The 20,148-nt window shown below is 46.1% G+C and overlaps 1 protein-coding gene across 2 annotated transcripts in view; it reads right to left on the reverse strand.

Annotated features, from left to right (window-relative positions):
• GIT1 (GIT ArfGAP 1) overlaps nt 1-16,769 on the reverse strand; it is a 203,758-nt gene extending 186,989 nt beyond the window's left edge. For both annotated transcript variants that reach the window (XM_040338559.1, XM_040338558.1), the window contains exon 1: nt 16,425-16,769. In XM_040338559.1, coding sequence (XP_040194493.1) covers nt 16,425-16,476 — 52 coding nt within the window. In that variant the 5' untranslated portion in view covers nt 16,477-16,769. The remainder of the gene's footprint in view (nt 1-16,424) is intronic.
• Nucleotides 16,770-20,148: the final 3,379 nt, after the last annotated feature.

A 20,148-nucleotide genomic window follows, 5' to 3' on the forward strand; every position in this document is an offset into this window, starting at 1 on the left:
GGTCACGCACGTCACCGCGTTCGATGTCCGCGGGGATTTTGGTCTGATGGTGTGTACACACATCACCAAACCAAAATCCGGCAGCGGACATGTCGAGGCCTTAGACTGCTGGACCATTTATAAGGCATAGCGTGGCTCAAGCATACGCAGTGGGCAGGCGACCGTGTAGCCATAAACACTCACAGCGGGCTGCCCACAGCTAAGATGCCGGCACCGAGGACTGAAGACGGGTAAGAAAAAGGCCAGGTAAGGGCAGCACTGGATCCTGGGACAGGCGAGTGTCTGTTTATAAAAAGTCAGCAGCTACAATTTTTGGAGCTACTGACTCTTAATAATGTTTAAACAGGAGTCTGGAGAACCGCTTTAGGTGTGCTGGGGGGGTGGGCATATGTGTGGCTGTGGGGTAAAGAATTTCCTGGCTGCAGACGATTGGCACAGAACAGGTGGCACCTTCATGGCAGGTTCACACTCGTGGGTCCAGATCTTAGTCTGAAAAAATTCTGAAGAGACGGAAGTCTCTTCTTTGAAGTTCCAGATTCTAAATAGAGTGATGAGATGGTTAGTACATATTGCTGGTGATGCTTTAATTAAAAGAAGCCTACCGCTTTCCCTGCATCGACACATAAAGCTATATATTTATTTTTTTATATATACACACACACACAATATATATATATATATATATATATATATATATATATATATATATATATATATATATATATATATATATATATATATATATATATATATAACATTTCCAGGAACCCAAGAGATGCCCCAGCCATATCACATTCACATATCACATGTTTGTACAGCAAGTGACTTTCAAAAAAACTTTTTTTTAACATAGTATTTGTTTGTGGAGATGTCTTGAAGAGTCGTGGACCTCGCAATTTCTGCTTTAAAGTTAGGAAAACTTTATTCACAGACAGTGAATGCAGTAATGAGTCCATCCATGCGCTGTTTCAGTCTCTATTAGCTTGGTCAATGTCATTTTCTCAGCAAGCCTGCAGGTAAAATAGATGGGACACCCTGGGCCAGCCTCCCAACCAGGTTTCTGAGGAACCTGAGGGTTCCTCAGAGGTTGTAGGGGTTCCTTGAGCAATTTCTGCATCTTAAGCTGGCCATAGACGGATCAATATTCAACCGATTCAGCGGGGACTGGTCAAATTTCGATCCATATGTGGCCACTGTAGGTGAACAGATCTACCGAACAAGGTCTGTTCAAACGCTCTGTCAGATAAAAGGCACTCAATCAGTGGTTGCATTGCTGATCTGTGCATTCTGAAAGCAGGGAAGTTTCTCCGCCATCAAACAATGCGCAGCAGGGAAGATTCCTCCATCCACGTCCATTGTGTGCATTGGGGGGGGAATAGGTTCCGATTTTTTTTTGCCCAGCCTTCTGGCTAAACAGTGTATGGCCAGCTTTAGATGAGTAACCACTGAAAACAACGATTCTTATGGATCTGTCTCTGTAAGGGGATTGGGTGGGGAGTTTAAGTGTGCGGGGGAATTCTTCTCAATGACCACAAGTATATGGAGCATTCTTCCCATTGACCATCACACTAATGTCCTGTGAGCTGTAAATGCAGAAATAATTATCAGGGGTTTCCTGAGCCTGAAGTTATTTCAAAGGTTCCTCCATGTTAAAAAAAGAGGCTGCCCTAGACCCTCGAACAAGCCGCACTCCATGATGTACATATTACTCTGCTACTGGGCTTCCCTCTACCTATCTGACTGTCTATCACCCCACATTTTAACTATTTGCAAAGTCTCAGGGAGAGAAGTTTGGGAGTATTTTGTATTTTATAAAGTGTATGATGTTGGACGGTCCGTCAGCATGAAAGTGAAGCCCGGCGAACATAGAAGTGTGTATTGAGCGGTTAGGTTTTGGTGAAGCTTCTTTTTGGGGCGCAATCGATTTTGTGATATGCGGAAGTGTTATGCGTATAGTTGGGCCCCCAACACTACCCAACAACCTATTATTTCTGCATAACATGGTAATATATAAAACCGCAGGTCTAGAAAGAGAAATTTTGACAAAGCTTGTTTTGCCATACTTCTCATGTTAGTGTACTTACTTTTGCACTCTGTGACCTAGAATCAGCCAATAGCGGGATAAAGTCTGCTGATGTCACAGACCTGCCCTGGTTTCCAAGAGAATCCCAACAATAATGATGGGATCCCCCAGATTCCTGACTGGCTGCTGGCTCAGCCTGATCTAGCTGCTCCCGCCCCCTCCAAGGCCCCCGATTACAGTCACCACACTCTGCTCAGAGCGGACCTGGGAACTGAGCAATCAGCGGTCATGTAATCGCTCAGTTCTTGAACATAGAGGTGACAGGGGACAGCTGTAGCATCAAATCGAAGCTGCATAAGGTAGGAAAGTATATATATATATATATATATATATATATATATATATATATATATATATATATATATGTTTTTATATATATATATAATCCCGCATTTCTCCTTTAAATAGGGTGCTACTGAAAAGCATAATCACGTATTGTTGGAAGAACCAAGCATATTTCCTCCACTATACTTCTTCACAGGTTTTGTTAGCTGTCCAAAGTAAATCTGCAAGTTTAAATTATGAGAGATATCCGATGCAGATTTTGCCAGCTACCCAATTCACTGACCTGGAAATACACAAACATGGGAATGCTTTCTTTATGGCTTTAAGAGCATTGAGGCTAGGGTCAAGATGATAGTTCCACTAAATGGTAATGGCCCCCCACATCTCTTTTAAAGCGGAGTTCCACTATTTTTTTTAAAGTCAGCAGCTACAAATACTGCGGCTGCTGACTTTTAAAATATGGACACTTACCTGTCCAGGGTGCCTGCGATGTCGGCACCCGAAGCCGATCTGTCCCTCGGCTCTCAGGTGCTGCCGCCGCCACGTTTGGTAAGGGAATCAGGAAGTGCAGCCTTTCGGCTGCACTTCTCGGTTCCCTACTGCGCGATTTGAATGGTCCCTGCTGTCGCCCAGAAGACAGCGGGGGGGACGGAGGAGGCGCCGGAAGTGGCATAGATATCTGCATTAGACAGGTATCTGCTCCCTCCTCCCCCCTGAAAGGTGCCAAATGTGACAGAAGGGGGGGGGGGGGGGATTCTGAAAAGCGGAAGTTCCATTCTTGGGTGGAACTCCACTTTAAAGTTTAGGGCTTCCTTCAGATGGGAACCGACACCCATCCTTCATGCAGGATTCCTTTGTTATTGCATCTGCATCTGTCCAGGGCTGCACACCGACAGCCTACAGAGCTGGTTGCAGAAGCTGCATGGCCTCACGTAGCCGCATGTTAAAATTTGACATGTGGGCACGAGTAGATTCAAATGAGCACTCTCTGCATTCGCATTCATGCAGACACTCCTGCCCTCATGTCAAATTTTTTACCGCAACCCCCTTCAAAGGCTTCCTGAATGCAGCCCAGGGGCAATAACAAAAGAAGCCTGCACACAGGATGGGTGTCCCCACCTGTCTGAACAACCATAGGTTTAGTTAACCATTTAAGGACCCCTTCACGCCGATAAACCATGGCAGAATGGCACAGCTGAGCACATCAACGCATATGTACGTTGTCCTTTAAGCCCACGACTCGGTCCGAAGCTACGTGGCCAGGACCGTGGGACCCGATCGCCGCTGGAGTCACGCGATCGGTCCCCGGAGCGGAAAAACGGGGAGAGCCGTGTGTAAACACGGCTTCCCCGTTCTTCACTGTGGCGGCTGCATCGATTGTGTCCCCCTATAAAAGAGATGACACGATCGATGACGTCACACCTACAGCCACACCCCCCCTACAGTTGTAAACACACTTCAGGTCACACATAACCCCATCAGCGCCCCCTGTGGTTAACTCCCAAACCGCAATTGTCATTTTCAAATGCATTTTTTGCTGTGAAAATGACAATGGTCCCAAAAATGTGTCAAAATTGTCCGAAGTGTCCGCCATAGTGTCGTAGTCACAAAAAAAAAAAAAAAACGCTGATCGCCGCCATTAGTAGTAAAAAAAACATAATTAATACAAATGCAATAAAACTATCCCCCATTTTGTAAACGCTATCAATTTTGCGCAAACCAACCGATAAACGCTCATTGCGATTTTTTTCCCCAAAAATAGGTAGAAGCATACGCATCGGCCTAAACTGTTTTTATATATTTTTGGGGGATATTTATTACAGCAAAAAGTAAAAAAAATATTAAATTTTTTTCAAAATTGTCGCTCTATTTTTGTTTATAGCGCAAAAAATAAAAACCGCAGAGGTGATCAAATACCACCAAAAGAAAGCTTTATTTGTGGGGGGAAAAAGGACACCAATTTTGTTTGGGAGCCACGTCGCGCAATTGTCAGTTAAAGCGACGCAGTGCCGAATCGCAAAAAGGGGCAAGGTCCTTTAGCTGCATTTTGGTCCGGGTCTTAAGTGGTTAAAAAAAAAATGCACAAGGGTGCAAAAAAATGCTGCTGGCTGAAGTTGTAGTTGAAATCTGAAGTCATCTTTTCCCCCATACCACTGTAATCTTTCAGTGCTTTGGGGGTTAATACGAGCCAAGGGACCTATCACTGGCACTTGTTAGGAGTCCAAACTATGCCCACTCTTTCCGCCCCCCCCTACTCCATTCATAGGAGCCGTACTATAGCTTCAATGAATGAAAAGTGAACCATAAATGGAAAGCAAATGAAAGAATAAAAGGAAATCAAATCAAAACCAACAATTCTGCGGTTTGATATTAACCACTTCCCGACGGCCGTACGACTATTGACGGCCGCAGGGTGGTTCTAGTTCTCCGAGGCGCCATCAATTGACGTCTGCCCCTTTCCGCGCTCCCAAGCGCGCAGCGGGGGAACTGCTGTGCTGGCCGTGTCCCTTGGCCACAGCCAATCACAGATCGCCGTGAACGGCCAATCGGAGTAGCCGTTTCCTAGGTGATCTGTGCGGCCAATGAGAGATGATCTCATATGTTTACATATGAGATCATTTCTCATTGCCGGCTCTCACAATGACAGCGTGCTGTCAGGGAGAGAGGAGACCGATCTGTGTCTCTTGTACATAGTGACACAGATCGGTCACCTCCCCCCAGTCACCCCCCCTCCCCCCACACAGTTAGAACACTATATAGGACACACATTTAACCCCTTCCTCACCCCCTAGTGTTAACCCCTTTCCTGCCAGTCACATTTATACAGTAATTAGTGCATTTTTATAGCACTGATTGCAGTATAAATGTGATTGGTGCCAAAAGTGTCCGATGTGTCCGCCATAATGTCGCAAAAAAAAAAAAAAAAAAAAAAAAGAATCGCAGATCGCCGCCATTACTAGTAAAAAAAAAATAATAATAATTCTGTCCCTTATTTTGTAGGCGCTATAACTTTTGCGCAAACCAGTAGCTTATTGCGATTTTTTTTTTTACTAAAAATATGTAGAATACGTATCGGCCTAGACTGAGGATAACATTTTTTTTAAAAAAAAATTAGCTATTTATTATAGCAACAAGTAAAAAATGTGTTTTTTTTCAAAATTGTCGCTCTATTTTTGTTTATAGCGCAAAAAATAAAAACCGCAGAGGTGATCAAATACCACCAAAGGAAAGCTCTATTTGTGGGGAAAAAAGGACGCCAATTTTGTTTGGGAGCCAAGTCGCACGACCGCGTAATTGTCAGTTAAAGCGACGCAGTGCCGAATCGCAAAAAGTCAGGAAGGGGGTTTAAGTGCCCAGTAAGGAAGTGGTTAAGCGCAAGGATCGGACATGTAAAGCTTCCCCAGCAGGTCAGAAAATCAAACACGTTTACTATTACACACAGATTTCTAACTTGTTAGCAAACCTCTATGACAATCCTTTTTTTTTATCGCTGCAAGCATGATTGTATCATAAGGTTGTGGCATCCCCCTTTAGATTCAAAGCTGGACAGATGCCACTAACTGCCCATCTAAGGATACCCTTAGCAGCACTGAGCACCGGTGGTTAGTATGAACACATTAGATCCCTTTTGAAGCGATTTTTACCTAAGTAAACATTGTGTAAAAATGCAAATTAGCGTTTGTAAGGAAAACTGTGTCAAAGAACTTGCAATTAACTTTTGCTAGCTTACAAGAACAATGTCAGCTCTAGAAAGATGCCCCGCCATCTAGGAGGTACAAGGAGCTGAACATAATGGTGCAGCCATGCAGACGTGATGTGACACACACTGGGGACACGAGACAAATCCATTCTCTCCCTGGAGGCGATCAGACATGACGCCATATGCCTTCTCTTTCATACCCAGCATCTGACAGACACATCAGGCATACAATGTGCCAGCAGTGACTTCACTTTTCACAGGGTAATGCACACGGCAAATCTGCACTGTCACAACAGACAAAAGGGCTGCAGAACAAGGACACGCAGTGTGTGACCCACAGAGAGGATTGTACCCGCAGGTCACGTCTGTGGGGCAGGAGGACAAAGTGCACAACTGCAACGGTGAGGTCAAGGCTAAGCAATTCCCACGTGCCAAATGAATCAGCATGAACAACAATGACCCCAGGTGACTAACGTCATTAATAGGAAACCTGTGAATAGAGAGAGAAGCGGCTGGCATTACCAGAGCTTTTTTTTTGGAAAATGCTAGTTGCCTGGCATTCGCTGGCTTCAGTACTTTCTAAGATAGTGACCCGGAACAAGCACACAGATTAGAAAGTCAGAGCTCCTGATCGGCACACTTATTTAAGTCATCGATTCAGAAAGTACTGAATTAATTAAATCTGCATGACAGCCAGATAACCAGCATTTTGACAGGGAAAAGTCAGCAATGGCAACATGCATAGCTCTTTATTACAGAAGCACGTTTCCTACCCTTAAGCTGCCCATACATCTATGCTAAACAGTGCGGATGGATAAATCTCCAGCAGTGCGAATGGATACATCTCCAGTGCTGGCAAATGAATTGTGACATCCCACATCCTAAGCTGCCAGAATACCCAAATAGTGCCTGCCTCTGATTGGATACAGTCACCTTCAGCAAATCATTTTCTGCCCCAGCTGCGACAAACGTTGACCATAACAGTGAGCTAGATTGAGGTAGGGGCGCGCATAGTTACGGCGGCGCAGTGTATTGTATTTACGCTACGCCGACGCAACTTACAGGAGCTAGTGCAGTATTCACAAAGCACTTGCTCCGTAAGTTGCGGCGGCATAGCGTAAATGGGACCGGCGTAAGTGCGCGCAATTCAAATGTGGAAGGGGGGCGTGTTTTATGTAAATCTATGATGACCTGACGTGATTGACGTTTTATACGGACGGCGCATGCACCGTCCGTGTACATATCCCAGTGTGCATTGCTCCCAAGTACGGCGCAACAACGTATTGGTTTCGACGTGAACGTAAATTCCGTCCAGCCCTATTTGAGAACGACTTACGCAAACAACGTAAAAAAATTTAATTTCGAAGCAGGAACGACGTCCATACTTAACATTGGCTGCGCCTCCTAATAGCAGGAACAACCTTACGCCGAAAAAGCCTAACGTAAACAACGTAAATAAATTGCGCCGGCCGTACGTACGTGAATCGGCGTGTCTAGGTAATTTGCATATTCTACGCCAAAAACAATGGAAGCGCCCCTAGTGGCCAACGTAATATTGCACACAATTATACGCCGCCGCGTTCAAGTTACGTCGGCGGAGGAAGCCTATTTTTGGAGCGTATCTGCCTTTGAGAATCGGAGTTACGTTACGCTGTAAATGCTACATGAATCTAGCCCATTGACTTTTGTCGAGCTGGGTAATGCCAACAAGACCACCCACTGTTGGAATTGGCCGACATTCGATCCATGCAAGTCCATAAAAGGGAAACGGCCATAATGGTGACATCTAATTAGTACCCAGGCTCCCCGTATCCTATTCTAAAGAGAACCTGTCAGAACAAAATATGAGAACTGGTGCAGGTTCCAGAGCTGTCATAATTAAAGTGGCTGTAAAAGGTGCATTAAAGTGGATGTAAACCCAATGTCACAATGTAGAGAATAAGATTTCCTATCATCTGTGCCCAGTCTTGCCACACAGAGTTAATCCAGCTCTGATCAATCCTCTTTTATTGTTCAGTGAGATAAATCTTGACAAACAGAGAAAACTTTTGTCAAATCCTCCCCCTTGCTGTGAATGACAGGTGATTTACATATGTCATGCACTAGCCTGAGACAGGAATTTTTTTTTTAATTCCCACCCCTACTCCTTTTCTGAAGTCATGTGGTTACTTCTTTGGGTTTTGACTGGATGTTACTGATCATAGCAGAATTCAGTGTAAGGAATACACAAGGAAAAATGCATGTTGACAAGGGGAGTGTAGAGGAGGGCGGGGAGTCTACTGACATCACGAGCTCCAGACAACAAACCCACCCACAGAATCTGCAGATTTTCAGTTCTTATAACAGACAGAGGGGAGACATTTGACAGGTGAGGATACATGCAGGAGGCATCTATATCCTTATAGATCAGTACTATGGCAGTAGTTTAGCAAGGATGAGAGGGGCTTTACATCCACTTTAAAGTGGAGTTTCACCCATACAAAAGTCAAAAGATATAAAAAAGTGTAGCTGCTGACTTATAACACTCAGACACTCACCTGCCCCGCGGCACAGCAATGCAGGAGAACGAACCTTTGATCCTTTCCTCAGCGCCGTCATTGTGACAGTGGGCGCCCTGCTGTGGCTTCACAGCCGGGCACACACTGTGCGAGCCGTGATGCACGATTGGCTGGGCAATCTTCTGGGACCTGTGACGTGTCCCAGAAGATTTCACGATGGGAGGGGGAGAGGTTAACTTCCTTCCGGCACCGCAGAGCACCAGGAACTGGATGACCCTAAAAAGAGGGTATCCGCCCCCCCCCCCAAAAAAAAAATGACATGCCATGTGGCATGTCAGGGGTTCACTACCACCTAAAACAGAAGTTGCATTTTTGGGTGGAACTGCGCTTTAAGATAAAATATTCTCTGTGTGCGGCTTCCCCCCTCAGCCCCCCTAACATTTACCTGAGCCCCATCTTGATCCAGTGATGTTGCACGAGAGACTTGGCTGTCTGGGACTCTCCTCCTCACTGTCTGACACCACATCGAATCGCCATTGGATGCCGCTACTGTCAAAATCAGTGAGCCAATGAGGAGAGTGGGGGGTCCAGCTGGGGCGTGGTTATATGTCTGAATGGACAGAGAGAGCTACGGCTCAGGTGCCCCCATAGTGTAACACGCGCTCTCCGCCCGTCACAATGCGTTCCGGCGTGGAGCGCATACGGCGACCCCGCGATGACATCATTGTGCGTTCCACTGTGGAACGCGGACGTGCGCCGCAAATTACGGCGGTGTCTTTTGAATCAGTGCTTATGCACTGCACCGGCCTCTATGCTATAAACAGAGCGGTGTGCTGACTGCACACCATTCTATTATTGTCAGCCGTAGCTCGGCCATGCTAGAACCAATGGTGCCAACGCTCCCCATGCTGCAACTCTGACCAGCCTGCAACTCCTGCATTAATGCTGCTACGTTAACTGCAACAGACGACTGTCATTGCCGGGGAAAACCTTACAGACCTTCCTTGCTGACACCCTACACTTCGGAATACCTTATTGCTACACTGAAGCCCTGCAAATGGATAAGTAGCAATTGTTTCACTTGTAGTACTACAGAAAGATCTGCTGCATATATTCCACCTATAAACAATTACTGTTATATATTATGGCTTGTAGCTGTTAACATACTACTTGGGATAGACTGTTGTGCCTATGATTGTTTGCTAAGGAACATCTTAAAGGGCATCTACTCCAAATTACCTGAGCTATATTTGCCTCTCATATGCAACTATTAGTTGTCTTCACAACTCCTATTTACTACGTGCTTGACATAAGTGTCATTTGTTTATGGGCCTTGCCCTAACTTACTGAACATGTTCGCTCTAACTTTTCTATGCTTTTCCTTAGTAGCTCAACACCTTTCGTTATGTGAAAGAGAGATGATGTAGAGAACCCCCAAACTCCTGTTTGCGTGGAGTGACGCCTGGGGTCCAATACTGAATTCTCACATAAGGAAGTGCATTGAAATCCTTGCTAACCGCAGTTGTGGTTCACTCCGTTCACCTGAGCTGTTACACATAGCAAGCTGAAAACTCAACAGGGAGGGAGGGGACAGGAGCGCCGAAGAGGGACCCGAGAAGAGAAGGATCTGGGCTGCTCTGTGCAAATCCACTGCACAGAGCAGATAAATATAACATGTTTGTTATTAAAAAAAAAAACACTTTAGTATCACTTTAATCAAGCCATTAACAGGAGGAACCAGCTGAGATTCAAACCTTGTATGGGCAGGCTGAATATACCCTGAGAGAAGACAATGTCTCAGCAGGAGAGTTTCTCCTGTCAGCACTGTCTGTGTTGATGGGGGAATTGTTCAAATTTCTTTCCTACAACCCGTGGTTGAAGAAAAGAGATTCACACCATCTATGGCTTGTCTTACTCTTGCTTCACTGGTGGCTCACAACAAAGGTGGCATATTAGCTGTTTGGACACAATACACAGGCGCATGTTCCAAGTAAGAGACCAACAATGTAGTGATAGAGATGATAGTCCTCGAGTTTTTTAACTTTGAAAACAAGCAACAAAAAAAAAAAAGGGCAGCTGTCATATTTCTGAAAAGTTCAGACTTCCATTGTCTTCCTTTACCCTCATTAAAAAAGAAACCTGTATGTGCTCTGCTATCAAATAAGCCAACTGCTCACCTAAAACACTTAGGCCCAGATTCACGTAGGGAGCGCGTATTTGTGAGCGGGCGTAACGAATCCTATTTACGCTACGCCTCCGCAACTTTGACAGGCAAGTGCAGTATTCACAAAGCAAAGTTGCGGTGGCGTAAATAGGCTGGCGTAATCCCGCCTAATTCAAATATGGAACATGTGGGCGTGTTTTATGTTAATGTATTGTGACCCCACGTAAATTATGCTTTTTACGAACGACGCATGCGCCGTCCGTGAAAGTATCTTAGTGCGCATGCTCCAAATTAACCTGCAAAAAAACAATGCTTTCGACGTGAACGTAAATGACGCACAGCCCTATTCGCGAACGACTTACGAAAACAACGTAATCGACGGAAAATTCGACGCTGGCCCGACGTCCATACTTAACATTGGCTGCGCCTCATATAGCAGGGGTAACTTTACGCCTTAGCGTAAACAGCGTATCTGTACTGCGACGGTCGGGCGTGCATTCGTGAATAGGCGTATCTAGCCGACTTACATATTCTAGGTGTAAATCAGCGTTCACACCCCTAGCGGCCTGCGTAAATAAGCAGTTAAGATACGAAGGCGTAGGAGACTTACGCTGGTCGTATCTTAGAGAAATTCTGACGTATCTGATTCTTTGAATCAGGCGCCAAGATACGACGCCTCACACTCAGAGATACGACGGCGTATCTGGAGATACGCCGTCGTATCTCCTACGTGAATCTGGGCCATAGGGATTGATTTACTAAGGGTCCTTTCACACGGGCGGCCCAGTGGACTATGCTTTGCTCAGCAGGGGATCGCGCCACTGAGCAGGTGGATGACAGGTCCGTCTCCGCTCCGCTGTGCTGAGACAGACCTGTCAGAGCCCCGCTCTCCTCTATGGGAAGATCGCATGAAATTGGTCCCTCTTTATCCGATCCACCAGACAGATGGACAATAGGGTCACCATCCATCTGGATATCATGGACAGGATCGGATCGGAGAGCAGCGGATGTCAGCGGACAGCTAACATCCACTGTCCCCGGACAGCTAACATCCACTGTCCCATAGGACTGAATGGAGCATCTGATTAGGCCGACCTAAGAAACCGAAATGCGGACCTGATCGGAAAGCCCATGTGAAAGGGCCTTAAGGCCCGGTTCACACTGGCGTGACATATGTTTCGACTTTGGGAGCTCATGTCGTATGATGTGTACAAATCAATGGTTCCGTATGAGAGGCATTTTAACTGGTCCAACAGAATTGGGTCCGACTTTAGAAAAGGTTCCTGCACTACTTTGGTCCGTTTTTGGCCCATTCAATATTTATGAAGTCGGATCCACGTCCTAACCATCGAACTTGTGACATCCGACATGGTGATTACAGCAGCAGGAAAGGGAATTTGTCACACTGGGATTGTTTTGATTGGTCAAAAGGACGAGGCAAAGTTAGAGCAAAATCGTATCCTGTTCATTCAAGTCGGATGGAAGTAGGACCGATGTCGCAGGGCAAAGTAGGATGACAGCCGTACAACAGTTGCGTCGTACCAGTGTGAACCCGGTCTAAACTGGAGAACACACAATCGGGTGCAGCTGTGCATGGTAGTAAACCAGCTTTGAACTTCAGCTTGTTAAATTAAAGTGGAGGTTCCCCCTAAAAAAAAATTCTAACAATACATTGAGAAGACTGATTACACTGCGGGCATGCTGGGTTTTTTTTCTTTTTCGTACATACCTCGTTATCGCCGTTCCATCCCTCGGCTTCCGGGTATGATACTTTCGGGGCTGGGCGTTCCTAGTTGATTGACGTTCCTCCGACCGACGCATACTTGATGTCACGACTTTCCGAAAGAAGCCGAACGTCGCCGCGCAGGCACCGTATAGAGCCGACTCTATACGGCACCTGCGCAATGACGTTTGGCTTCTGTCGGAAAATCGTGACGCGCAGTATGCGCCGGTCGGAGGAACGTCAATCAACTAGGAACGCCCAGTCCAGCAAGAATCATACCCGGAAGCCGAGGGAAGAAACGGCAATAACGAGGTATGTACGAAAAAAAAACAAAAAAAAAACAGCATACCCGCAGTGTAATCAGTCTTCTCAATGTATTAGAATTTTTTTTTTTTTTTTTTTAGGGGGAACCTCCACTTTAAGCTTTGACCAAAAAAAAACAAACCTGGAAGCCGATTGGTTTCTACGCAGAGCTGCACCAGATCCTGCACTCCAATTTTAGTAAATGAACCCCCAGCGCCAGGTACCAAGTTCATGACAGGTTCTCTTTAAAGCCAAAAGAGAACACTTCAATGGCATTTCTAACATTTACAGGGAAATGCAGATAAATGCCGAAATAAAGGTGAGCCACAATGACAGTTTTGGGGGTTATTTACAAAGGCAAATCCACTTTGCACTACAAGTGCAGTCGCTGTAGATCCGAGGTGGACATGCAAGGAAAATAAAAAACTGCATTTTAGCTTGTACATGCTTGGATGATAAAATCAGCAGAGCTTCCCCTCGTTTCAGATCTTCCCCTCAGATTTACAGCGACTGCACTTCCAAGTGCACTTTCAGTGCAATTTCAAGTGCACTTATATGCTAAGTGAATTTTCCTTTCGTAAATAACCCCCTTTGTTGTGACAGCGCAGTCCCAACTCTACAACCACAATCCACACTTTACAACTTCCCTGAAGTAATGTTACGGCAGCACATTGCTCTATTTTATACACATATAATGGATTTATCAGTCGTGTAACATAAAGAGACCTGTCATGAGAGAAATATAAAGGCCGCCATTAAAAAACAACCCAGGAAAAAAAAAAAAAGTAAATGCTTGTATTTGCCTAGAGTACCATTACAAAGTACTTTTAATTGCCCTATTCTTTATTCCCGCAGGCTTCCCCCTCTCCATGTGACTGGACCCTCAAAGCCAATTCTTCAGCCCTCCAAACATCATTACATACAAAGCAAAACCAGAAGTCCAGCATTGAAAGTAGAGAATGAACTCGGGCATCCTCCGAACTCATCTCCACTCCATTGATTAAATATGGGCACATGTCCATATAAGGGCACTGATGTCACCAGCATCATCCCGCCCCTTTGTTTACAAGTGTTGCAGGGCAGGCCGCAGCCGATTGGCTCAGAAAATACACTGGAGAGAAGAGGAGAAAGGGGGGACACTGGAGAGAAAAGAGGAGAAAGGGGGGACACTGGAGAGAAAAGAGGAGAAAGGGGGACACTGGAGAGAAAAGAGGAGAAAGGGGGACACTGGAGAGAAGAGGAGAAAGGGGGGACACTGGAGAGAAAAGAGGAGAAAGGGGGGACACTGGAGAGAAAAGAGGAGAAAGGGGGACACTGGAGAGAAAAGAGGAGAAAGGGGGACACTGGAGAGAAAAGAGGAGAAAGGGGGACACTGGAGAGAAGAGGAGAAGAGGGCATTGGAGAGAAGAGGAGAAGAGGGCATTGGAGAGAAGAGGAGAAGAGGGCATTGGAGAGAAGAGGAGAAGAGGGCATTGGAGAGAAGAGGGCATTGGAGAGAAGAGGGCATTGGAGAGAAGAGGGCATTGGAGAGAAGAGGGCATTGGAGAGAAGAGGGCATTGGAGAGAAGAGGGCATTGGAGAGAAGAGGAGAAGAGGGCATTAGAGAGAAGAGGGCACTGAAGAGAAGAGGGCATTGGAGAGAAGAGGAGAAGAGGGCACTGAAGAGAAGAGGGCATTGGAGAGAAGAGGAGAAGAGGGCATTGGAGAGAAGAGGAGAAGAGGGCATTGGAGAGAAGAGGAGAAGAGGGCATTGGAGAGAAGAGGAGAAGAGGGCATTGGAGAGAAGAGGAGAAGAGGGCACTGAAGAGAAGAGGGCATTGGAGAGAAGAGGAGAAGAGGGCATTGGAGAGAAGAGGAGAAGAGGGCATTGGAGAGAAGAGGACATGCAATTTGACATGCCAAACCGCGACCAATGGCTTAATCTGTGCAAAGCCGACTTTGCGGCGGCGGCGCAGCAGCGATTCCCAAAAAGTAGTTCCTGCACTACTACTGGCGACTTTGGGGCGATTTGAATAGACATCTGTGCATTAACCCAAAGTCGCACTGAAACGCCGGTTTGAAATCGTGCGAGTTTAGCTGAACGCGCGCGGTTGCAAGCCGGCCCTCAGTGTGGGCTAAATCCTATAGGACTTTTCACACCACTGCGCGTGGGTGCGGTCCTGCATGCTGCATCTTTGGTGCGGTGTTAAAAATCGAATATGAAACTTTCCATCAAAACAAATGGAAAGCGCGATAAAATTGTGTTAAAAACGCACAGCAATTTGCGTTTTTGAGTCATAGGACCATTTTTATGAGGTGCAGGCAACTAAAAACGTACAGGAAACACAGCAAAATTACGGTAAATAGGCATGTGCGTTTTTACCCCCGATTTTCCTACAGAGCAGTGCAAAGGGGCCCTTGCTGAAAAGGTGAACACAACCCCCCCCCCCAGTCTCCCCTGTACTTACCTGGGTTGCCGAGCTGTCAGCACCCCAGAAGCCTGTCCACTGGCCAGAGGATTTCAAATCCCTGCTCTTCTACATGACAGCGCTGACCAATCAGAATCCATCTGGTCCATCCTGGAAGTGCTGACAGAGGAAAAGAGCGGAGATTTCAAATCCCTGGACCATTGGAATGGCTGCGGGGGGAGGGGAGTGTTGACAGCTTGGCAACCCCAGAGGTAAGTACAGCAGGAATTGGAGGAGGGTGTACAGTGGTAATTGTGAACACTTTAATAGCTCCTTCTAAAGATGCTGCAGAGGACACCAAAGGGCCCCTTAGGTCTTATCACTGAGTGAACACCTCACATAAATGGGCCCCTAAATCTCATAGGGCCCCTTAGGTCTTATCACTGACTGAACGCCTCACATAAATGGGCCCTTAAACCTCACAGGGCCCCTTAGGTCTTATCACTGAGTGAACGCCTCAAATAAATGGGCCCCTAAATCTCACAGGGCCCCTTAGGTCTTATCACTGAGGGAACGCCTCACATAAATGGGCCCCTAAATCTCACAGGGCCCCTTAGGTCTTATCACTGAGTGAACGCCTCACATAAATGGGCCCTTAAACCTCACAGGGCTCCTTAGGTCTCATCACTGAGTGAACGCCTCACATAAATGGGCCCCTAAATCTCATAGGGCCCCTTAGGTCTTATCACTTAGTGAACGCCTCACATAAATGGGCCCCTAAATCTCATAGGGCCCCTTAGGTCTTATCACTGAGTGAACGCCTCACATAAATGGGCCCCTAAATCTCATAGGGCCCCTTAGGTCTTATCACTGGGTGAATGCCTCACATAAATGGGCCCCTAAATCTCATAGGGCCCTTAGGTCTTATCACTGACTGAACGCCTCACATAAATGGGCCCCTAAATCTCATAGGGCCCCTGTGCAGATTGCTTGTCACACCAATCACCTGGTGTTACTCTCTCTATAGCACTAGCCCAGTACAAGCATGCAGCCAGTGAGGTCAGGACTCCAGATGTGGGTCACAGGATGACAGCAAGCTCCCCATGACATGTCCCTTTAATTCCATGCCAGGGACAAGGCCAGGCACACAGGGTCAGTCCATGCCATGGCAGGGCCCCCCTCTCCTCCAGGCCTATGTCATGCCCGCAGAGGCCCAGGTGAGATGGTGAAGGTCTCCCCCCGGGTTGTGTGATGAGGATAGTCGGGCCGGGGAGGACTTACCTGGGGCACTGCAGTCCGCACACACCTCGCCCCTCTGCACCTTCCGAGACATCCTCAGAGGAGAGGAGGGGATCACCTTCTGAGCCAGGGCGCTGCGATCAGCCGCTACCAGTCCAGAGAAAGTAGCCGGGCCCCTCGGGTGCAGGGTGTCCGGGGATCAGGGGAGAGGAGCTCCGTCCTCGCAGCCTCCTTCCCTCTCCGGTATTCCGCCTCTTATGATCCGATCCCCGGCTCTGTGCTCAGGATCTCTGCAGCTCAACCAAAGCGGAGTGCATCGGCTGCAGGAAACTGATCGAAGCCCAACCCATCCAACAGGAGGGGCCATATTCCAGCTTCACCCCCCCGGGGGTATGGGAAAAGGAAATGGGAGACAGACGCAGGAGGAGGAGGAGAGAAGGAGGAGGAGACAAGGAGAGAAGGAGGAGGAGAGGAGCTTTGACTGACACGCCGCGCTCTGCATGGACAGCTCCTGTCACCTCCATCTCTGCCATCCACTCCTCATCCCTGGCACAGTGCTGCCCTATAGGAAGGGCACACACACAATCCTCACATCTTATGACCACAAGTTCAAAAAATAAAAAAATGCTAACCCTGATACCACTAATACGAACCAACACACCTATAGCGTCAACGTGCATTTTCCACACGTTAAAAAACGCACCCCAAATGTTGTTTTTATTAAAGCGGAATTTCACGGGATTTTGACAGGTACCCGCTCCCACGTCTGGTCTGATGCCCCACGGCGATCTGAGCCGGAAGTTCGGCCCTGCTTCCTTCACCCGTAGCCTTCTGTGGCACATCACAGGTCCCAGAAGAGTACGGGACCAATCACAAAGCCCAGCGCGACTCGCAGTAGGAAGCAGGCTGTGGAGCCGCAAGCCAGATTATGTGTTTCCCGTTACTACAGATGCCAGCGCCTGCACCCGGAGCAGATTCACACATCAGTTAGGGGTGCTGACTTCGGACAGGTAGGTGTCTGTAGCGCTACCGCTGCAGGAGCCACTTAACTACTTGCCGACCAGCTGCTGTCATTATCCTGTGCCAAGATGGCACAATTTCAGGAATTGCCGTAGCTGTACGTCGGCTGAGAATCTCGCTTTTGTGGGCGTGCGAGCGCTCCACCGGAGGCACGCAAGCACTCCCATTGGCCTGCGATCGCTGTGTAAACATGGCAGATCTCCGTTCTGACAGGGGAGATCACACAGATTCTGTGTTTCTGCTAAGCAGGAACATGGATCTGTGTGTTTCCCCAGTCACACAGTCCCCCATACAGTTAGAAAACACCTGCAGGGGATACATTTAACCCCTTGATCGCCCCTGATGTTAACCCCTTCCCTGCCAGTGTCAGTACAATAACAGTGCATATTTTTAGCACTGATTACTGTAATAATGTCACTGGTTCCCCAAAAAAATGTCAGTTAGATGTCCACCAGAATGTCGCAGTTCCACTAAAAATCACTGATCGCCGCCATTACTAGTAAAAAAAATATATATATATAATAATAAAAATGCCATAAATCTATACCCTATAGTTTAGACACAATGGCCCAGATTCACAAAAGAGATACGACGGCGTATCTCCTGATACGCCGTCGTATCTCTGTTTTAGGGTCTTCCTAACTATGCGACTGATTCATAGAATCAGTTACGCATAGTTAGCCCTAAGATCCGACAGGTGTAATTGAATTACACTGTCGGATCTTAGGATGCAATACCTCGGCCGCCGCTGGGGGGAGTTCGTGTCGTAAACCAGCGTCGGGCATGCAAATTAGTAGTTATGGCGATCCACGACGGTTTTTCGCGTTCGTTACGTCGCTGCTAGTCTAGTTTCTAGTCGCAAAGTTAGTCGTCGTTTTAGCTGCCCTGATTTTACACAGCCCACGTATGTGCTGTATAAAGTATGGCCGTCGTTCCCGCGTCGAAATTTTACATTTTTTTGTTTTTGCGTAAGACGTCCGGGAATACGAAAGTACACTACGCACGTCGCCGCTCAAAAAAATGACGTCACTTCGCGCAAAGCACGGCGGGAATTTCAAAACAGAGCATGCACAGTAGGTCCGGCGCAGGAGCGCGCCTAATTTAAATGGCACACGCCCCTTTGAATTACACGGGCTTACGCCGGAGGCCGCCGGCGTAAGCTTTCATGCAAGTGCTTTGTGAATCAGGCACTTGCGATGAAAACTTGCGGCGGTGTAACGTATCTATGATACGTTACGCCACCGCGATTCTACATGAATCTGGCCCATAAACTTTTGCGCAAACCAATCAATATACGATTATTGCACTTTTTTTTGCCAAAAATATGTAGCAGAATACGTACACTCTCCCTGTCAGCGTGAACCGAGGAGAGATGTTTATCGGCACTTCCTGGTTCACGCAATGATCAGCTGTGATTGGTCACAGCTGATCACGTGGTAAGAAGGCTATATACTACGATCGGAGTTGCTGTGTGTCAGACTGACACACTGCACCACCTATTGCCGCTGTGCGCGCCGGCTCGGTTTTCCTGATTATGTCATATGACGTTCAATCAGGATAACGAAACAACTTTGCCACCGTCATTCTGCTATATGGTGGGTGGCAAGTGGTTAACAAATGCTCCTATAGTGTTAGTATAGGCTCATTAATGAAATAGACTGGCGTTTTACAAACGTTAATGCCAAATTAAAAATGCTCCCCAAACTCCCTATGGATCTCAATGGATCAAAAACAGAACTTCTCTTTCTCCACGCAAACCAGAAGACAAAATGTAGAACGACATTGACTCCTCCCACCATATTTGGACAAACCATCACCCCAAGCACGAAAGTAAAAAGCCTTGGAGTTATCTTTGACTCTTTTCAGGTCATTCGTTATGATCGAAATTCATTATTTTGAATAAATATGTAACTTCGGAAAAAATCGAATTCGTTATGTTCCATTCATTTAGATGCGGTATTCGTAAATTTGAAAATTTGAAAATCCAAAATAATTACTAACTAACTAATAATAACTAACTATTAAATTATAGGCATTGGAATTTCCTTTCAAATTTGACGGTTTATGAACATTACAAATACAAATGTATCCGTTACAAATTGTCCGAAATAACAAAAGCCACATCTAAATGAATGAAATGTAACAAATTGATAATAATAAATAATAACAAAAAGTTTTTATTAATATTATTTATTATTATTATTTTGTTACGTTACATTGGTTATTTTGGATAATTCATAACTTCAGATAAATTTGTATTCGTTACGTTCACAGCCAAATTTTAAATAAAATTCCAATTCATATAATTTAATACTAAGTAATACGTATTATTATTATTAGTTAGTTATTATTTTTGGATTTTCGTTCTTTTGAACTTTCGGATTTTCATTCTCATTTTTGGATTTTCAAATTTTCGGATTGTTAGAATTTTAGAGTTTACAAATTTACGCATTTACGAATTCACAAATGTTCATTTTCGGAAACATTTGTTAAACTGGTTTTCGGTAATTTTAATATTTCCGAATGAACGAATTTGGCGAATTTCATTGAAAAATTTGTTTGGAACGATACAAATTGCACATGTCTATTAACCACCTACTATGAGGCTTCATGTTTTGATAATGTGAACAGCACTGTGTGCTGTCTATTGTATCATTTGCATAGGCATTTAAAGGGGCATTTTTAAGACCCCTCAAACACCTGCTTTTAATGCCAGTGTGAACTTAGCCTAAAGGCATTAAAAAAA

Source organism: Rana temporaria, chromosome 2, assembly GCF_905171775.1.
Source record: "Rana temporaria chromosome 2, aRanTem1.1, whole genome shotgun sequence".
In the NCBI taxonomy this organism is placed as follows: domain Eukaryota; kingdom Metazoa; phylum Chordata; class Amphibia; order Anura; family Ranidae; genus Rana; species Rana temporaria.